The 16,889-nt window shown below is 40.9% G+C and overlaps 1 protein-coding gene across 6 annotated transcripts in view; it reads right to left on the reverse strand.

The window, feature by feature from the left end:
• The window catches only part of AIG1 (androgen induced 1), a 269,086-nt gene extending 252,730 nt beyond the window's left edge, over window positions 1-16,356 (reverse strand). For 2 of the 6 annotated variants that reach the window (XM_065931234.1, XM_065931232.1), the window contains exon 1: window positions 16,080-16,303. In XM_065931234.1, coding sequence (XP_065787306.1) covers window positions 16,080-16,220 — 141 coding nt within the window. In that variant the 5' untranslated portion in view covers window positions 16,221-16,303. Of the gene's footprint in view, window positions 1-15,594; window positions 15,945-16,079 lie in introns of those variants that run through there. The other 4 variants (XM_065931237.1, XM_065931231.1, XM_065931233.1 and 1 more) reach the window with 4 other exon arrangements.
• Between the last annotated feature and the right edge of the window lie 533 nt (window positions 16,357-16,889).

Here is a 16,889-nt window from a genome sequence, read left to right on the forward strand (position 1 = left end):
GTGGTCATGTATGGATGTGAGAGTTGGACTATAAAGAAAGCTGAGCGCAGAAGAATCGATGCTTTTGAACTATGGTGTTGGAGAAGATTCTTGAGAGTCGCTTGGACTGCAAGGAGATCCAACCAGTCCATCCTAAAGGAGAATGGTCCTGGGTGTTCATTGGAAGGACTGATGTTGAAGCTGAAACACGACTACTTTGACCACCTGATGCGAAGAGCTGACTCATTTGAAAAGACCCTGATGCTGGGAGGGATTGGAGGCAGGAGGAGAAGGGGACCACAGAGGATGAGATGGTTGGATGGCATCACTGACTCGATGGACATGGGTTTGGATGAACTCCGGGAGTTGGTGATGGACAAGGAGGCCTGGTGTGCTGCGGTTCATGGGGTTGCAGAAAGTCAGACACGATTGAGTGACTGAACTGAACTGATGAAATATTTGCAGAGCATCTCCTGGACAGGAAACTGTGCGACTGAAGTACCTCGAGTGATCACTGACACTATATTTCTATTCATAAAAAATGTGTGAGCATTAATAGAGAAATAAATAAATATTGGACAGACTATAACTTGATTGACCTAAAGTTAAGATACTCTTTTAAGGACTTTGCATATCAACTCTGCCTCTAAGAATTTATCCTAAGAAAATAATCACAGATGTATGTTAAGATTTATCTATCCATATATTCACTAAGACAATTTCAGTAATATAAACTCCCATAGGAAGGAACATGCAGTCATTAAAAATGATGTTATGGAAGAATATATGATGACATAGAATTATGTACAAAATATTCTAGGTGAAAAACAGGTAATAAAATGATATATAAGCTGTTTTTGGTGTCAGCCAAGATGAAGAAAGCTGATTGCAGCCCATCATTCTCACTGACTACAACTAAAACTCCTAACAAAATACAAAAATCAACTACCTGAAGACTTTGAAAAGTACACATACCAGGTGTATCAGGAATTAGAGGGAGAACTTAAATAAAGACTCATAATGTGTGACATTCATGGAGCTTTACTGTCCTTTCTCCCCTAGAATTAAGTTGAGGGTAAGTTGAATCCTGGAATTAAGCAGCAGGCACAGACAGTCAGAACTCCAGGAGAATCGCCTTTTTCCCAGCCAGAGGTCTGGGGAAATGACTCTTGTGTGTTGGAGACTTTGAATACTTTTTTTCCACCTTTTATTTCACTCTCAGCTTTGCCCTGAAGCCAGGCCCCAGATAGAGAGCTTCACTGGCAACAGCACAGGTACCTGAAACCCCAAGAAAAGCCCATCTTTCCAGCCAGAGGAACTGGGAAAAGACCTTCTTACAAAGGGTTCTCCTGCTGCTTGTCTATAAGAAAGCTCCAATTGTGTAGGCTGTACAATGGCATGGGAGGCTAAAATTCTGAGAGGACTCAATCCTTCTGACCAAAGGAACCAAGAAAAAGAGCATGTGAGAGTTGTAGAGCAAGGGAGAACTCATGGAGAGAAGACAGATGAAAAGAAGCAATTCCTAAGTCTGAGTTATGAACTAACATAAGGCCTGGACCTGACCAGAACAAACCTAAAGAGGCTCAGCAGAGGTGTCAAGACATAAACTACCACAGAAACCATCACACTAGATCTAGACTAACTCCTGAGCGGTATAAGCTCCAGTAAGATCCAAAAATCCTGGCATAGTATTTGAAATTTCAGCTGACATCAGAACCACTATGAGACAGAATATGAAGTTTGAACCTAAATTGATTGATTGCCTCCTAAACAATCAAACAGAAAACCATTTTCCAAAGGACATTAATCTGATCAATATTCAAGGAAAAAGACAATTAACAAATACTTATTCCAGGTTGGCAGAGATGTTGGAATTATCACGCAAGGACTTTAGAGCAGCTCTTCAACAATCGTCAATAAAGTAAAGGTGAACATTGTTTAAAAGAATAAAAGATAGAGATGCTTAATTGAGAAGTAGAAGCTATGAAGAAAAGAAGAAATTTTAGAGCTGAAAAAGACAAAAGCTGAAATTTAAAAACTCACTGGATGTTTTTAGTAGCAGAATGTAGACAACAAAGGAAACAGTCACTGAATTTGGAGATAAATCAATAGAAAACACAGAACCTAAAGAACAGAGAGGAAAAAAAGATGGGGGGGGGGACCCAAGTCCTCAGAAACATGTGGGACAATAATCAAAACATATGATCTTCATATCAATGGAGTCTGAGAAGAAGAAATAAAAGAGACAGATGGATGCAGAAAGAATATTTGAAGAAATAATGATTGAAAACTTCTCAAACTGGATTAAAGATTGCAGATTCAAGAGGCTGAGTTCAGTTCAGTTCAGTTGCTCAGTTGTGTCCGACTCTCTGCGACCCCATGAACCGCAGCACACCAGGCCTCCCTGTCCATCACCAACTCCCAGAGTTCATCCAAACCCATGTCCATTGAGTTGGTGATGCCATCCAACCATCTCATCCTCTGTCATCCCCTTCTCCTCCTGCCCTCAATCATTCCCAGCATCAGGGTCTTTTCAAATGAGTCAGCTCTTCACATCAGGTGGAAAAGTATTGGCGTTTCAGCTTCAACATCAGTCCTTCCAATGAACACCCAGGACTGATCTCCTTTAGGATGGACTGGTTGGATCTCCTTGCAGTCCAAGGGACTCTCAAGAGTCTTCTCCAACACCACAGTTCAAAAGCATCAATTCTTCGGTGCTCAGCTTTCTTCACAGTCCAACTCTCACATCCATACATGCATGTTAGCCACTCAATCATGTCCGACTCTTTGCGACCCCATGGACTAAACCCTCCAGGCTTCTCGGTCCATGGAATTCTCCAGGCAAGAATACAGAAGTGGGTTGCCATTTCCTAATCCAGGGGATCTTCCCAACCCAGGGATCGAACCCGGGTCTCCCACATTGCAGGCAAATTCTTTACCATCTGAGCTACCAGGGAAGCCCATACATGACTACTGGAAAAACCATAGCCTTGACTAGATGGACCTTCGTTGACAAAGTAATGTCTCTGCTTTTCAATATGCTGTCTAGGTTGGTCATAACTTTCCTTCCAAGGAGTAAGCATGTTTTAATTTCATGGCTGCAGTCACTATCTGCAGTGATTTTGGAGCCCAGAAAAATTAAGTCAGCCACTGTTTCCACGGTTTCCCCATCTAATTCCCATGAAGTGATAGGACCAGATGCCATGATCTTAGTTTTCTGAATGCTGAGTTTTAAGCCAACTTTTTCACTCTCCCCTTTCACTTTCATCAAGAGGCTCTTCAGCAAATCCCTAATAGGGTAAACTCATAAAAACATGGCCAGACACATTATAATCCAACTGTTGAAAATTAAAGATAAAAGGAAAAAACTTCAAGCAAGCCAGAGGAAAATAACACATTACATTCAAGGGAGCAATGGTTTGGGTGACTGCAGACTTCACATCAGAAATCACAGAAGCCAGAAGAGAGTGGCACATCATCTTTCAAGTGATAAAAGAACAATTAAACAGAATTTTATATCCAGTGAGACTATCTTTTGGGACTGAAAACAAAACAAGGAGGAACTCTCTGATTAAGGAAAACTAAAATATATAATTTGTTCCCAGTAGAACCAATATTAAGGAAATACTAAAAAAAAATTCTCAGGCTTACAAGAAATGGTATCAGAAGGAAATACAGACACAAGGGCTGAAAGGAGAACAATAGAAATGGTAAACATCTGAGTCAATAAACAGACTATTTTACCTAACCAAGTTATTTAAAACGTTTGACTTAAGAGCAAAACTTATAACACTGTCTGTGGATTTCTCAAGTTAGGTGGGTATACTTAATATGGCAACCAAGTGGGGAGAGTGAAGCAAAAAGGTTTGAATGTTTTAATTGAAATGGTAAACTGTTTACTCTAGAGTATGTAAAGTAAGCTGTGTATTCAGTAATCCAAAGAACAGCAACTATAATAATACAAAGAGATGATCCAAATAGCCAACAGTGAAGTTAAAATGAATACTAAAAAATAAACCAGTAGAAGGCAGGAAATGGGGAATGAGGGGAAAAAAGGGTAAGAAAAATAAAATAATAAATGGCAGATCTAAATCTAACCATTTCAATAATTAAATTAAATGTATGTGGTATCTACTAAAGTATAGAGATTATCAAACTAAATTTAAAAATAAGACTCAATATGTTGTCAACAAAACAACCCACTTTAAATATATCACTACAGATAAAAAAGTAAAAGGATGAAAAAATATACAATCCAACATTTATCAAAAGAAAATCGGGGAAGTTATGTTAGTATCAGGCAAAGCAAACTTTGGAACAAGGAAAATTATCAAGGAAAAAGAAGAATATTTCTAATCATGAAACAAATAATTCATCAAGATATATAGCATTGCTAAATGTGTATGTACTTAACAAAATATATGCCCCAAAATACGTGAAGTAAAACTGATAAAACTGAACAAGAAGTAGACAATCTCACAACTACACCCAGAGACCTCAGGGTTCCTCTCTCAGGTAATAAGAGAGTGAAAGTGAAGTCACTCAGTCGTGTCCGACTCTGCGACTCTGTGGACTTTACCCACCAGGCTCCTCCATCCACGGGATTCTCCAGGCAAGAACACTGGAGTGGGTTGCCATTTCCTTCTCCAGGGGATCTTCTGACCCAGGGATTGAACCCAGGTCTCCTGCATTGCAGGCAGATGGTTTAACCTCTGAGCCACACAAAAAATCAGCAAGATATAGGGGACCAGATCAACATTCACTAACTTAACGTAACTGACATTGAAGTGTACATGGAATATTTAACATGACAGTCCATATTCTAGGCCATAAAAACATGGGGAATACATGTAACTCTATGGCTGATTCACATCAATGTATGACAAAACCCACTGAAAAATAAACAAAACAAAACAAAACAAACTTAACAAATTTAAAAGAAGTGAAATCATGCAGAAAATGATTTCTGATCAGAATGAAATTAAACTAGAAAAATGACAGAAACATATCTAAGATCTAGCCAAAACTGGATAAATTAAACACCACGTGTTTAAATAACCCATTGTAAAATAGAAAGACTCTGGTGAGGACAAGGGGTATACAGGAAACCTCCCTACATTTCCTCAATTTCGCTGTGAACCTAAAACTGCTCCAAAAAAAGGAAGTCTTAATAATTTTTTTAATTTCAAAGGAAATATTAAAATATCTTTAAATGAATGACAATGAAAATAAAGTGTATTAAAATTTGTAAGATGAAACTAAAGCAGTATTAAATAGTATAAAAGAAAAAGAACTCAATTTAATAAATAATCTGTTTCCACATTAGAAAACTAATAAAAGAAAAACCAATTAAACCCAAAACAAACAGAAGGGAGAAAGTAATAAAGTTTAAAAGCAGAAATCAGTGAAACTGAAAAAAAGAAAAACAATAGAACAAAGCCAATGATACCAAAATCTGATCTCGGAAAAAATACACAAAACTGAGAAGTCCTTAGCCATACTAATGAAGAAAAAAGATACAGATTCCCAATAACAGGAATGAACTTTGATTATCACTACAGACCCTAAAGACGAAGAAAGAAGAGGAGAGTATGTTGATATTAGATGAAATGGATCATTCCCTGAAATATATAAACTACCACATCTCAAAACAAATAACCTGGATAGTCCTATGTCTTGAAATCAACCCAATTGAATTTTCAACAAGGAAAACTTCAGGCTCAGTGACTTTCTCTTGTAAATTCTATCACAAATTTCAGGAGAAAGTAATACCAAATTTACTCAGTCTTCTTCCAGAACATCAAGGAGGAATAAGGCCATTACAGTACTATCAAAGTCAGGCCAAAAAAAAAAAAAAAACCCCAAAACTATAGACAAATATTCCTCATTAACAGAGAGGTAAAATCAACAAAATGCGAGCAAATCAAATTCAGCAATATATAAAAAGGACAATATACCACAATCAAGTGCATTCACCCTGGGAAAGCAAGATCAACTTAATATCCAAAAATCAATCAATGTTAAGAGGAAAAAAGTCATATGAACATATCAATAGATGCAGTTAAAGTCACATGACAACATTCAACATCCATTTATGATATTTTTAAAAAAAGCTTCTCAGTAAACAAGAAATAGAAGGAATTGTGCTCAAAGTGATAAAGGGGGTATGCAAAAAATCTATAGCTAATATTATACTTAAGTGCAAAAAAAAGTCCCCCTAAAAGTGAAATGACAAGACTATCCACTCTCAATGCATATGATGAATATCATATTAGAAGTCTTAAACCAGGTCATAAAACATGAAAAAGAAATAAAAGGCATGAAGATTAGAAAGAAAGAAAACTGTCTTTATTAGTGGATGATATGATTGTCTACATAAAAAAAAAAACTCCATGAAATTCACAACAAAGCTCATAGAATGAATAAGTGAGTTAGCAAAGTCACAGGATATAAAGTCAGTATGTAAAACTCAATTATATCTCTATATACTAACAATAAACAACCAGAAAGTAAAATTTAACAAAAGAATACTATTTGTTTCACTAAAGAGGATATACACATGGCAAGTAAGACAGGAAAAGATATTCAAGATTATTAGCCACTTGAGAAATGCAAATTATAACCACAATGAGAGGGCACTACACATCAGTTAAAATGGTCAAAATTTCAAAATATTGACACCACCATATAACTGGCAAGATGCGGGGAAACCGTATCACTCGCACATTGCTGGTGGAAATGTAAAATGGTATAGCTATTCTGTGGTCCTGGATAGTTTCTTTTAAAACTAAAATTGCAGCCATGATAAAACCCAGAAATTGCCCTCTTGGACATGTATGCCAGAGAAATAAAAACTTATGTTCACACAAAAACCTGTACATGAGTGTTCATAGCAGCTTTATTCATAATAGCTTGAAAGTAGAAATAAGCCAGATTACTTTCAATGAGTGAATGATTAAACAAAGTTGGTGCATCCATACCATGACGAACTCATGGTAAGGTGAAAATATTGCCTTAGCTGAAAAAGCATTTAATATGCACAACCTACCAAACATCATAGCTGAGCCTAGCCTGCCTTAAACATGCTCACAATACTTACATTAGCCTACAGGTGGGAAAAATAAGCTAACCCAAAGCTTATTTTATAATAAAGTGTTGAACGTCTCATGTAATTTATTGAATAATCTTTTGAAAGTGAAAAATGGAATGGCTGTGTGGATACAGAACGGTTTTAAGTGTATCAGTTGCTTGCCTTCCTGACCCCCTGGCTGACGGGGAGCTGAGGCTTGCCAGCTACCCTGCCCAGCATCACAAGAGCATATCGTACTACATGTCACTAACCCAGGAAGAGATCAAAACTGACAACAATTTCTACTGAATGTGTAACATCTCATTTAAGCTTGCCAGCATCCTTTGAGAAAGGCACAATCCCATGTTTATAAACAAAGCAAGGGCCGGCATAGTAAAGCATCGTGCCCTGGCTTCTGCTGTCAACGCAGACAGGACGTGAATGCTGGCTGCCTGACTCTGCTCCTAGATATTAACTACCTGCGTCCTGTCCCAACCAACGCAGGGCTCTGAGCCCCTCAGGCTTGCTTGTGTTTCCAAGTGGCCTCACATCCAGAATGGCGGGGTTCACATCCAGAATGGTGGGGTTCACATCCAGAATGGCGGGGTTCACGCTGGTGACATCCACCTCTGTATGAGTGTTCCTTTCCTTTCTTCCCTTTTGCTTAAGCAAACGAAGCTGCTGGAGGAGAGTCGGAGCCCTTGATCACCCCTAAGTGCTCACTTAAAAGTAAAATGAGGGCTTCCTTTGCGGCTCAGCTGGTAAAGAATCTGCCAACAATGCGGGAGACCTGGGTTCAACCCCTGGGTTGGGAAGATCCCCTGGAGAAGGAACAGCCACCCACTCCAGTGTTCTGGCCTGGAGAATTCCATGGACTGTATAGTCCATGGGGTCGCAAAGAGTCAGACACCACTGAGCAACTTTCACTTTCACTGAATGTGCAATGCTTTCATACCATCAAAAAACCATAAAGTTGAACCAGTGTAAATCGGGGACTGTCTCTACTAAAAAAATGTAAAGATAGCCCCAGAGAGTGAGAAAATGTTCGCAAATTACATATTTGACAAAGAACTTCTATTTAGCATACACAAAAACTCTCTAAGCTTAACAATAATAAAACAATCTTTTCTTAAAATGGGTAAAAGATTTGAACAAGTACCTGGAAGATATATATATATATATATAAGGATGTACAGAAAAGAGGCTTAACGTCATTAGTCATGTGGTGGTGGTAGTGGAGTTGCTCAGTCGTGTCCGACTCTTTGCGATCCCATAGACTGTAGCCTACCAGGCTCCTCCGTCCATGGGATTTTCCAGGCAAGAGTACTGGAGTGGGTTCCTTCTCCACGGGATGTTCCTGACCCAGGGATCAAACCCGGGTCTCCCGCATTGTAGACAGATGCTTTACCGTCTGAGCCACCAGGGAAGTCCCCAGGGAGATGCAAATTAAAACCACAATGAGATAGCACTGTACACCAACTAGAACAGCTAAAGTAGAAGACATCTGACAAGGCCATACACAGACAAGGACTCAGAGCAACGGGAACTCTCATAAACTGCTGAAGGCAGTGCAACAGGACGCAACCACTCTGGAAAACGTTCGGCAGTTTCTCATCAAGCCAAACATATCACTGCTATATAACCAAGTGACTCCACTCCCAGAAAAAATGAAAACTCAAGTTCAAACAAAACTTGCGTACATATTTATAGCAGCTTTTCTTACAATCACTCCAAACTAGAAAAAAAACTCAAATGCACTTCAGTTTATCAGTGAATCAACAAAGCAATATATCAATGCCATGAAATACTACTCAGCATTAAAATGGAACAAACTATGGATACACACAGCAATGTGAATGAATCTGAAATGCATTATGCTAAATGAAAAGAGCCAGATTCAAAGGCTATATACCATATGCTTTATATATGTTTATATACATATATGTGTATTTCTAGAAAAAGCAAAACTATAAGGATAGAAAAAAAAAAAACCTGTGGTTGTTAAGATTCAGGAGGAGGGTCTGACTATAAGCGGATATCACAGGAAAATATTTTAATATTTTTAAGTGATTGTGGTGGTGGCTACATGATTCCCAGGTGGCTCAATGGTCCACCTGCCAAGGCAGGAGCCCCAGGAGACATGGGTTCGACCTCTGGGTTGGGAAGATTCCCTGGAAGAGGAAATGGCAACCCATTCCAGTATTCTTGGTGGGATAATCCCATAGACAGAGGAGACTGGTGGTCTACAATCTATGGGGTCACAAAGAGCTGAACATGACCGAGCATGCACGCAGGCCATGGAATTCTATGCAACAGAAATGTACAAATTTTCTGGAATTCTTTATGTTGATTTGAAATTAAATTGTTAAGTTATAACACATCCTGACAGGTCTAAATATAAAGTCAACACAAAGGGGCTAAACTATTATCTCAATGACTTTTTAGAATTTCATGCTTCTAAAGCATTGTCTTGAACATATGCCATTTGCTCAAGATTCAAAATGACAGCATTCTTGCCACCTGGTGAATTCCAGCAATTTCTCTGGTGATTCTGCATCAGCCTATTTGACCCAGCCTACCGAAGCAACATCCCATACCTTGCTGGCCTCCACGATGGAGCTGTTCCAGGGGTCTTCTCATGTGCATCGAGAGAGCCCTGCACTCACTCTCCTCTGGCAGGACCACCAGGCAGAGGAGACAGGGGCCCTTTAACTGTCTAGGCACAGACTGCTAGACACAAAGCTATGTTGTTATGGAATCCTAAGCAGTAAGATTTTTCCAAGTGTGCTTGGATCACGGGAACATCTGATTCAATATGGAAAACTGTACTATTGTTCACACTTCCACAGAAACATGTGACATTTCAGGGGAACACAGAGAAACAAATGAAAGCCTCAAGAGCAGCTACCAATTTTGCTAAATGTTATACCAGACACGGGGAATGGCAGAGATGGGAAAAGAAGTGACCTCAGCACGGTCAGATGACTCTGTAATTTCAATAACATTTGCAACTAAGAAAGGGAATGAGTGATTATATCATCAACTATTTCCCCGACTCTGACAAATCCAGGCCCCTATTTTATGTTTAATCCAAAAGAAACACTTTCAAAGAGAGGGAAGAGAACTCTGTGCAAAGTATCCTACTCAAAATTCTTCCCCCAGGTTAGGAAAAAGCATTATTTAATCCTTGAAGTTTATATGCATTTAGGGTCAAGTCTGATTGCACTGAAAAAAAAAAAAAAAATTGCAGTTTCACCCTCTTCGTATAATATTGAACAAAACAAACCTGCCTAATTTTGTTCAGACTACTCAATGAACTACTGGCCTTCACATGGCACTCTGTGGTTTTGACTGGCAAAGCTAAATATCATAGTTACATAATGGTATATAGACTCTCCTCTCAAGATATTTTATTTCCTATTTGAAATTAAGCCATGGACTACAGTCAAGAATATTTTCTTACAAGTATATAAGAAAATGTAAGACAAACTCAAATGCATCCTTTAGTATACTTATGCTGTTTATTCTCCCTTTTAAATATTTTTAAAGGTCAGAAATTCTTAGCATGTCTAAAAGAAAAAAACGTATCCTCCAGGTATACTTGACCATTTCCTGTTCTTTGAACACCCCAAGCTTTTCCACATCTGAGCTCTTATTTATCCTGCTCACTTTGTGGTTTTCTTAAATTCTTTTGCAAAACAGATTTAGATAAAAAAATAAGTACCCAGATTGTATTACCTTAAACCTCTGCAAAAATGCCTTCACCCAGTCAAAACAGAAGACCATGCCTTTGGCTTTCACAAAATTATAATATTAAAAAAACAGACTATAAGAATATTTCCATAGATAAACTGCTAGAAAATAATCAAAGGCATTATCTGCTATGCTACCCAAGGTTATTTATATGACTAGCTGAGTGAGAAAGAACCTTGCAAAGTCAGTTGTCTGGAAAGAATTGTATTTTTCCTGATAAACTGTTATGCTTCCTTTATTCCAACAGTAGAGACAATGCAATCAAACATGTATTCTTTTTCACTTGGTTTCCCTGAAGATTAGCCAAATTTGTTTCTCAGTTGCAACAAACAACCTATCCTTGATGCCAAATACATATTTTTCTCTTTCTCTTAAAGTCGTCATTCTTTTTACATCGTTTTAACCATGTCACAATAAAAGTGACATAATTAAATGTATTTTGAAGTATTCTTAAATGTTTTAAATACAGTAGGCAGAATTAATATATGAAGGCTGTTTTCTACAAGCTATTCCATAGTAAATGCAAAACAGAAACAGTGTGGCCTACAGCAGTATTTTTCAAACTGGAATGTGCAAAAGAATCACAGAATGATCTTATTAACAGGTAAATGCTTCTTCAGAAAGACTGGGGTGGAGCCAGAGGTTCCACATTTCTAGGAGGCTCCCAGATAAGATCACTTCTGGTCCTCAGACCACACTTTGAGGAGGTAGGGCCTCACCAACATTCATGCCTGTGCATGAATGGAAAGTCAGTACAAGAGAAATAATGAGTATAATGGAGCCCTAAGACATGATGGGGCTTCCCAGGTGGTTCTGTGAGAAAGAATCCACCTGCCACTGCAACAGACGCAGCAGGTATGGGTTTGATCCCCAGGTCAGGTAGATCCCCTGGAGTAGGAAATGGCAAAAACACTCCAGTATTTTCTTACAGAATATTACAGTATTCTTAGTCCACCAGGTCACAAAGAGTTGGACACAACTGAGCAAGCACACATGCAAGACATGATAACCCTCCAAACGGTGAGAACCACGAGCTAGAGCAAATGGGATCAGATCATCACATTTCTGTTTCAATTTTTAAAAATCAAAGCGTCTTAAATCCAAAGTCTATCATAATTTTTTTTATAACAAATGCCCAGTTCATGTTTTTCAAAGAAGTTGATTCTCATTCATGGTTTAGACATTCTATCATATAGAGCTCAATAAAATTCTGATTGACATATTTCCAAAAATCCACAGTATTTTGAATGGTTATAGGAGGACACACAAGGAAAGAATACTGAACACGTGGAAAGATTCCACCTATTCAGATGTTTAGTAACCAACCCCCCACCCCCGCTCCCACTGTATTCCAGTACTACTCTGAGCCTCACCATCTGGTTTCTTTTTTCTTTTATTTATGTTGGTTTGATTCTGATTCTTCATTTCTATCATGTGGAGGGTCAATTATTATATAACTTGGGAAATTTCTTGATTAGTGAATAAGTGAATGAATCTACATCATTTGAAGAAAATTCATCAGCTGTAATACTAGTTAAGAAAATATCTGAAGAGTAGTCAGTTCAATATTTTTTTCTTTCCAGTTTATTTCCAGTTAAGAGTATTCCTCCTTGCATGGCATGTTGCACAATGATAATTTCTAAAATACTTCACAGTAAAGAAAAGGCCTAGCTTTTCCGAAGCTATTCCACTTTTATAGATTCTCATATTGCCCATTGTCACATGTATGTCTAACCAGCGCAGTTTCACGAATGCAGAAGGCAAAAACCTGTATTTTGGTTAAAACTAAAATTAACCAGTTGTCTAATATACATAAAGAACTATTTAAGTCACCACATAAGTACAATAACATTTAAGGCTTTTTTTAGGTCACAGACTTTAGAGTCAAGTGTACGAGCTTTCTATTGCTGCTGCAACAAATGACCGTAAGTTTAGTGGTTTAAATGCAGATTTATCATTTTATGGTTCCGGAGGTCAGAAGTCCAAAATGGGTTTCACAGGACTAAAATCAGGGTGTCAGCAAAGCTGTGTGCCTTCTGATGTCTCTGAGACAGAGGTTATTTCCTTGCCCTTTACAGCCTGTAGACACCTCCCACATTCCTTGGCTCTTGGCCCCTTCCTCTATCTTCAAAGCCAGCAATGTTGTATCTCTCTGTGACTTTCTTCCACTGTCACATCTTCCTCCAACTCATTCATCTCTTCTGCCTCCCTTCACTCTTAAGAAACCTTGCAGTAATGTAGATAAACTGAGCAAATCTCCCTTTGAAGGTCAGTTGATTCGGAATCTTAATTCTTTTGCCATGTAACCTCACATATTTACAGGAAGGATTAGGATGCAGACTCTTTTTTGGGGGGGGGAGGGGTGGTCTATTATTCTGCCTGTCATGCCAAGTGTTCCATTTCCATTTACTAACTTGAATTTTCCTGAAGCACATTTAGTTCTCTCACTGTTCTTTGATTCTAGGAAATTAAGCTCTCAGGGAGTAATGATAATAGGGTGAGATTACTAACAGCAATAACGTGCATTTCAGTTTTTAACCATGAGCTCTGATTCTATTGGGATGACTCCCATACTCAAAGAAAGATACAGATATGACTGGAACGGCCACTGCTACATAACCATATTCTCCCAGATCCATGTTGCCTGAAATTTCTGAGCTACTGATGCCACACATCATGGAATCAGAGTGTGACCATCAGGATAAATGTCTTGATTCTCTGTGATCTAAGTTGGCTACAAAAAGGGCCTTTTCCTTGAAGTTTTAAGAAGCTAAAGCTTCTTCCAAAATTGCTTTAATGAGTTTAGAATCATTAAAAATGTCCAAAGCACTGAAGTAATAATGTTTATTGTGTTCTTAAACACACAAAAAAATGAGAAATTAAATGATTAAGTTATAGTAGCCTAACCTTTTCATGCCATTACTAGGGATTGACAGGCTGGTTGTTTAAACAGCTGTACAATGCTTAAGCGCCAAAGACTCTAAATCTCTAATAACAAAAAGAGTAACACTTTGCATGAGTGTTTCTTTGACTATATTCTAGATTATACTTTCTCACAGGAACCCTCGACTAAGGATTTATTATATTTCAATCCAAAGCCACAGAGATAGAGTTCGAATGATTGGCTGAAGGCCCTATGCAAACTGAATCTAAACATGAAACAAAGTAACAGTTTCAAATTTGAATTCATGGCCTGAATTCTCATAGACAAAAACATGTTTGTAGTGATTATCATTATTTAAAACAGGCAGGTCCAATTGCCAAATGCTAAAATACAAACTGTATGACAGTTTAAGCAGAGTCAGATGGGCTCTACTAAAGTTTCATGTCACACAAAGGTTGTGAGATATATTGTTTCTTGTGAGTCTTCTGTAACACACAGTGTGAGAAGCTGTCATCTCTTGCACGGGTTAATGACACCCTCAATATCTACCCCTCTCACCTGCTGATCCTCTCTCCTGTGCCCTCAAAACTACATCTAACACTTCTGAGAACTGTTCACAGCTCCTATGGTTCTGGTGGGGTTTTCATCAGTGTATCAACTCAATGCAGTTCCTTGGGCCAGCTCTAAGCGAGATCAAGAAGAACAGGATAAGGGAGTGATCCGACAGATTTTCTTCATACAGCCAGCAAAAAAGAATTCTGAAAATCTCTGCACATATTTTTAAATAACATCTAAATATTTCTAACCTAAGCTTGCACAGTTGAAAGGGGTCATGATTTCTAATGCTCTGGTCCATATTTATTAGAACCTCAGGACTGCATGTTTCACTGAGTCTATGGAAAATTAGAAAAGGTAGGGCCCGTGGATGAGCTAATCAACCCAAGACCACTTTCTGTCGAGACAAGTCTGACTTTGTTTTTCAAGCAAATACGAAGATAGTTCTAGTGACACCAGTCTATCTTCTGAAAGCTAAAAGGAACAGATAAATACAGCACAGAACCTTGTCACGTGCTTGGGCCCTGGATGAAGGGGCAGAAGAAAGGAGAACTAGCAGGCAATAGCCATGTTCAGAGGCAGGTCAGTTTCAAGAAAGAGCTGGAAGTTGAGGAACTGAAGATTGAAACCCCTGATACACTATGTCCTGGGCAGTCCTGGTGCCCAGTTTGGAGAGTGCTGAGAAAAAAAATGACTTACTCTCAGAACGTATCTAACAAGACAAAGATTTAAAATGGTATTTCTACACAAAACTCCCGCTGACTGCATTTCTCTGAAGGATCCTCAGCTTTTGGAAGTATCTCAAGACAGGTATCAAGCTCTCTTCATCAAAATGAAGGGTCAACAACAAGAGATTACAATCTCGTTTGTGCAGCTAACCTCGTGTAGCGGTAGTTCTGGCGACCGATTTTCTGGGTTCTACATTTTCTCTAGTCCTTAGAACTTCTCGCTTTTGTTTTCTCTGTTCGTACTTGACCTTCTTTTAGTGTGTGTTTGAGCTCGTCTTAGTCACCTATCACCTTGAAGTTCCTAGGTTCCACCCCATGTTCTTATTGAGTCTTATGCTCAGGTTGATTCTCCAGCTCTTTTAGTGCCAGAAGTGGTAAGCTGTCGTAAAAAAAAAAAAGGTGGGGAACAAACTACAATTTCCAAGGCCATGATGTTGTGCCAACAGAGGAGTTGCTTATGCAAACTACTGTGTACTTCTACACGGTAAGATGGGGAGAAGTGTAGCGTCACACCAAGAATGTTTGAAAAATCTTTCTCTTCTAATGTTTCTGAGGACAAAGTTTGGAAGAAAATTAGTGACAAGGGGCAAAAAGGCAGATACAAGGAAGACAACTTTATTGGGCGATTTCTCTTCTTTCCGAGGAGCTTTCTCTTCTTTGTGAGGAGGACTCTGGTCCTTTCAGAGGAAGCTCCAAGTCATTCGAAGATATCCAGTGTCTTCCAGCTGCTGCAAACTGATCCCACGGTGGGTGCTCTGGAGAGCATCTTGGGGCGAAGGGGTCTCAGGCCGCTCCTCATCAAGGTCGTCCGACCCACTTGCTAGGAGGAGACTCCTCCCAAGGCACCTCGTAGAAGCAGGTGTGTGTTCCCCTCCAAAGAGCCCACCGCCTGGCTGCGACCCATCTGCGCTCGTGCCCCAGCTAACAGGTAACGCCGGGCGCTTCCGAAGGTGCTGCTGCGGGCGCAGCGCGGCCTCTGAGACGCAGTCACCGGGGAAGAAGCGAGGACGCGGCTGGACGCCGGCGGCACGCGCGCAGATGCCGGCGCACCCACAGACACACGCCGGTTCCGGGTGCGGGGAGGACGGGGCAGGGGAGGGGGCGGCCTTACCAGATCAATGAACGTCAGGAATTTCCAGCTCCCTCCGTAGGTCTGATGCGAGGGCATTTCGATGGCCTTGTAGTTGCAGAGGATAGAGCAGTAGGACAGCAGGATGGCCACCCGCAGCACCTGGCAGGGGACAAGCGCCATGTTCGCCAGAGGCCTGGGCGGCGGGGAGGGCGGCGCCGGGCGCGGGCGGGCGCCGTGGGAACCCCGGGCGGGGCGGGCCGGGAGGAGGCGGCGCGCGCCCCGCGGGACCGGCGCGGGCGCGAGCGCGCGGGCAACCGCGCGGGCGGGGCGGCGTGTGCGGGCTCCGGCGGCGGCCGGCCGGGCGGCGTGGCGTCAGCTCCTTCGTCATCTCCGTCATTCTGCTGCTGCCTTCGCCAGCCCCGGAGACCGGCCGGGGGCACCCCCTCGGAGTCTCCCCCCCTCGGAGTCCCGGGAGCGGGTGGGCGGCCTCCGAGGGCGGCCGGGGCTCGGGGAGCGCGCACGCGGCCCTGGGAACCGCGGCCCGCGGCGTCTGCCGGGCGGAGGCGGAGCGTGGCCCGGGCTGCGCGGGCGCGGGGCCGGGCACCGGGGCCTGGAAACCCGCTTGGAAGGAGGGGACCCCAGTGTGGACCAAAGGTCCGGCTCGGGGACTTGCTGGCCGAGTGGCACCGTCGGAGGCGTGCACGTGGGGTGTAAACCCTCGCGCACCGCGCATCCCACCCGCCCCCTGTGACTTGCTTGCGTTTGGACCCAGTTGGAATTCTAGTTAGACTACCGTTAATCATTGTGAAATTCCCTTGTTAATTCTATTCCAGTGGGCAGACTGCCCTG

The sequence above is a fragment of the Muntiacus reevesi genome, chromosome 3, assembly GCF_963930625.1.
Source record: "Muntiacus reevesi chromosome 3, mMunRee1.1, whole genome shotgun sequence".
NCBI classification, from domain to species: Eukaryota; Metazoa; Chordata; class Mammalia; order Artiodactyla; family Cervidae; genus Muntiacus; species Muntiacus reevesi.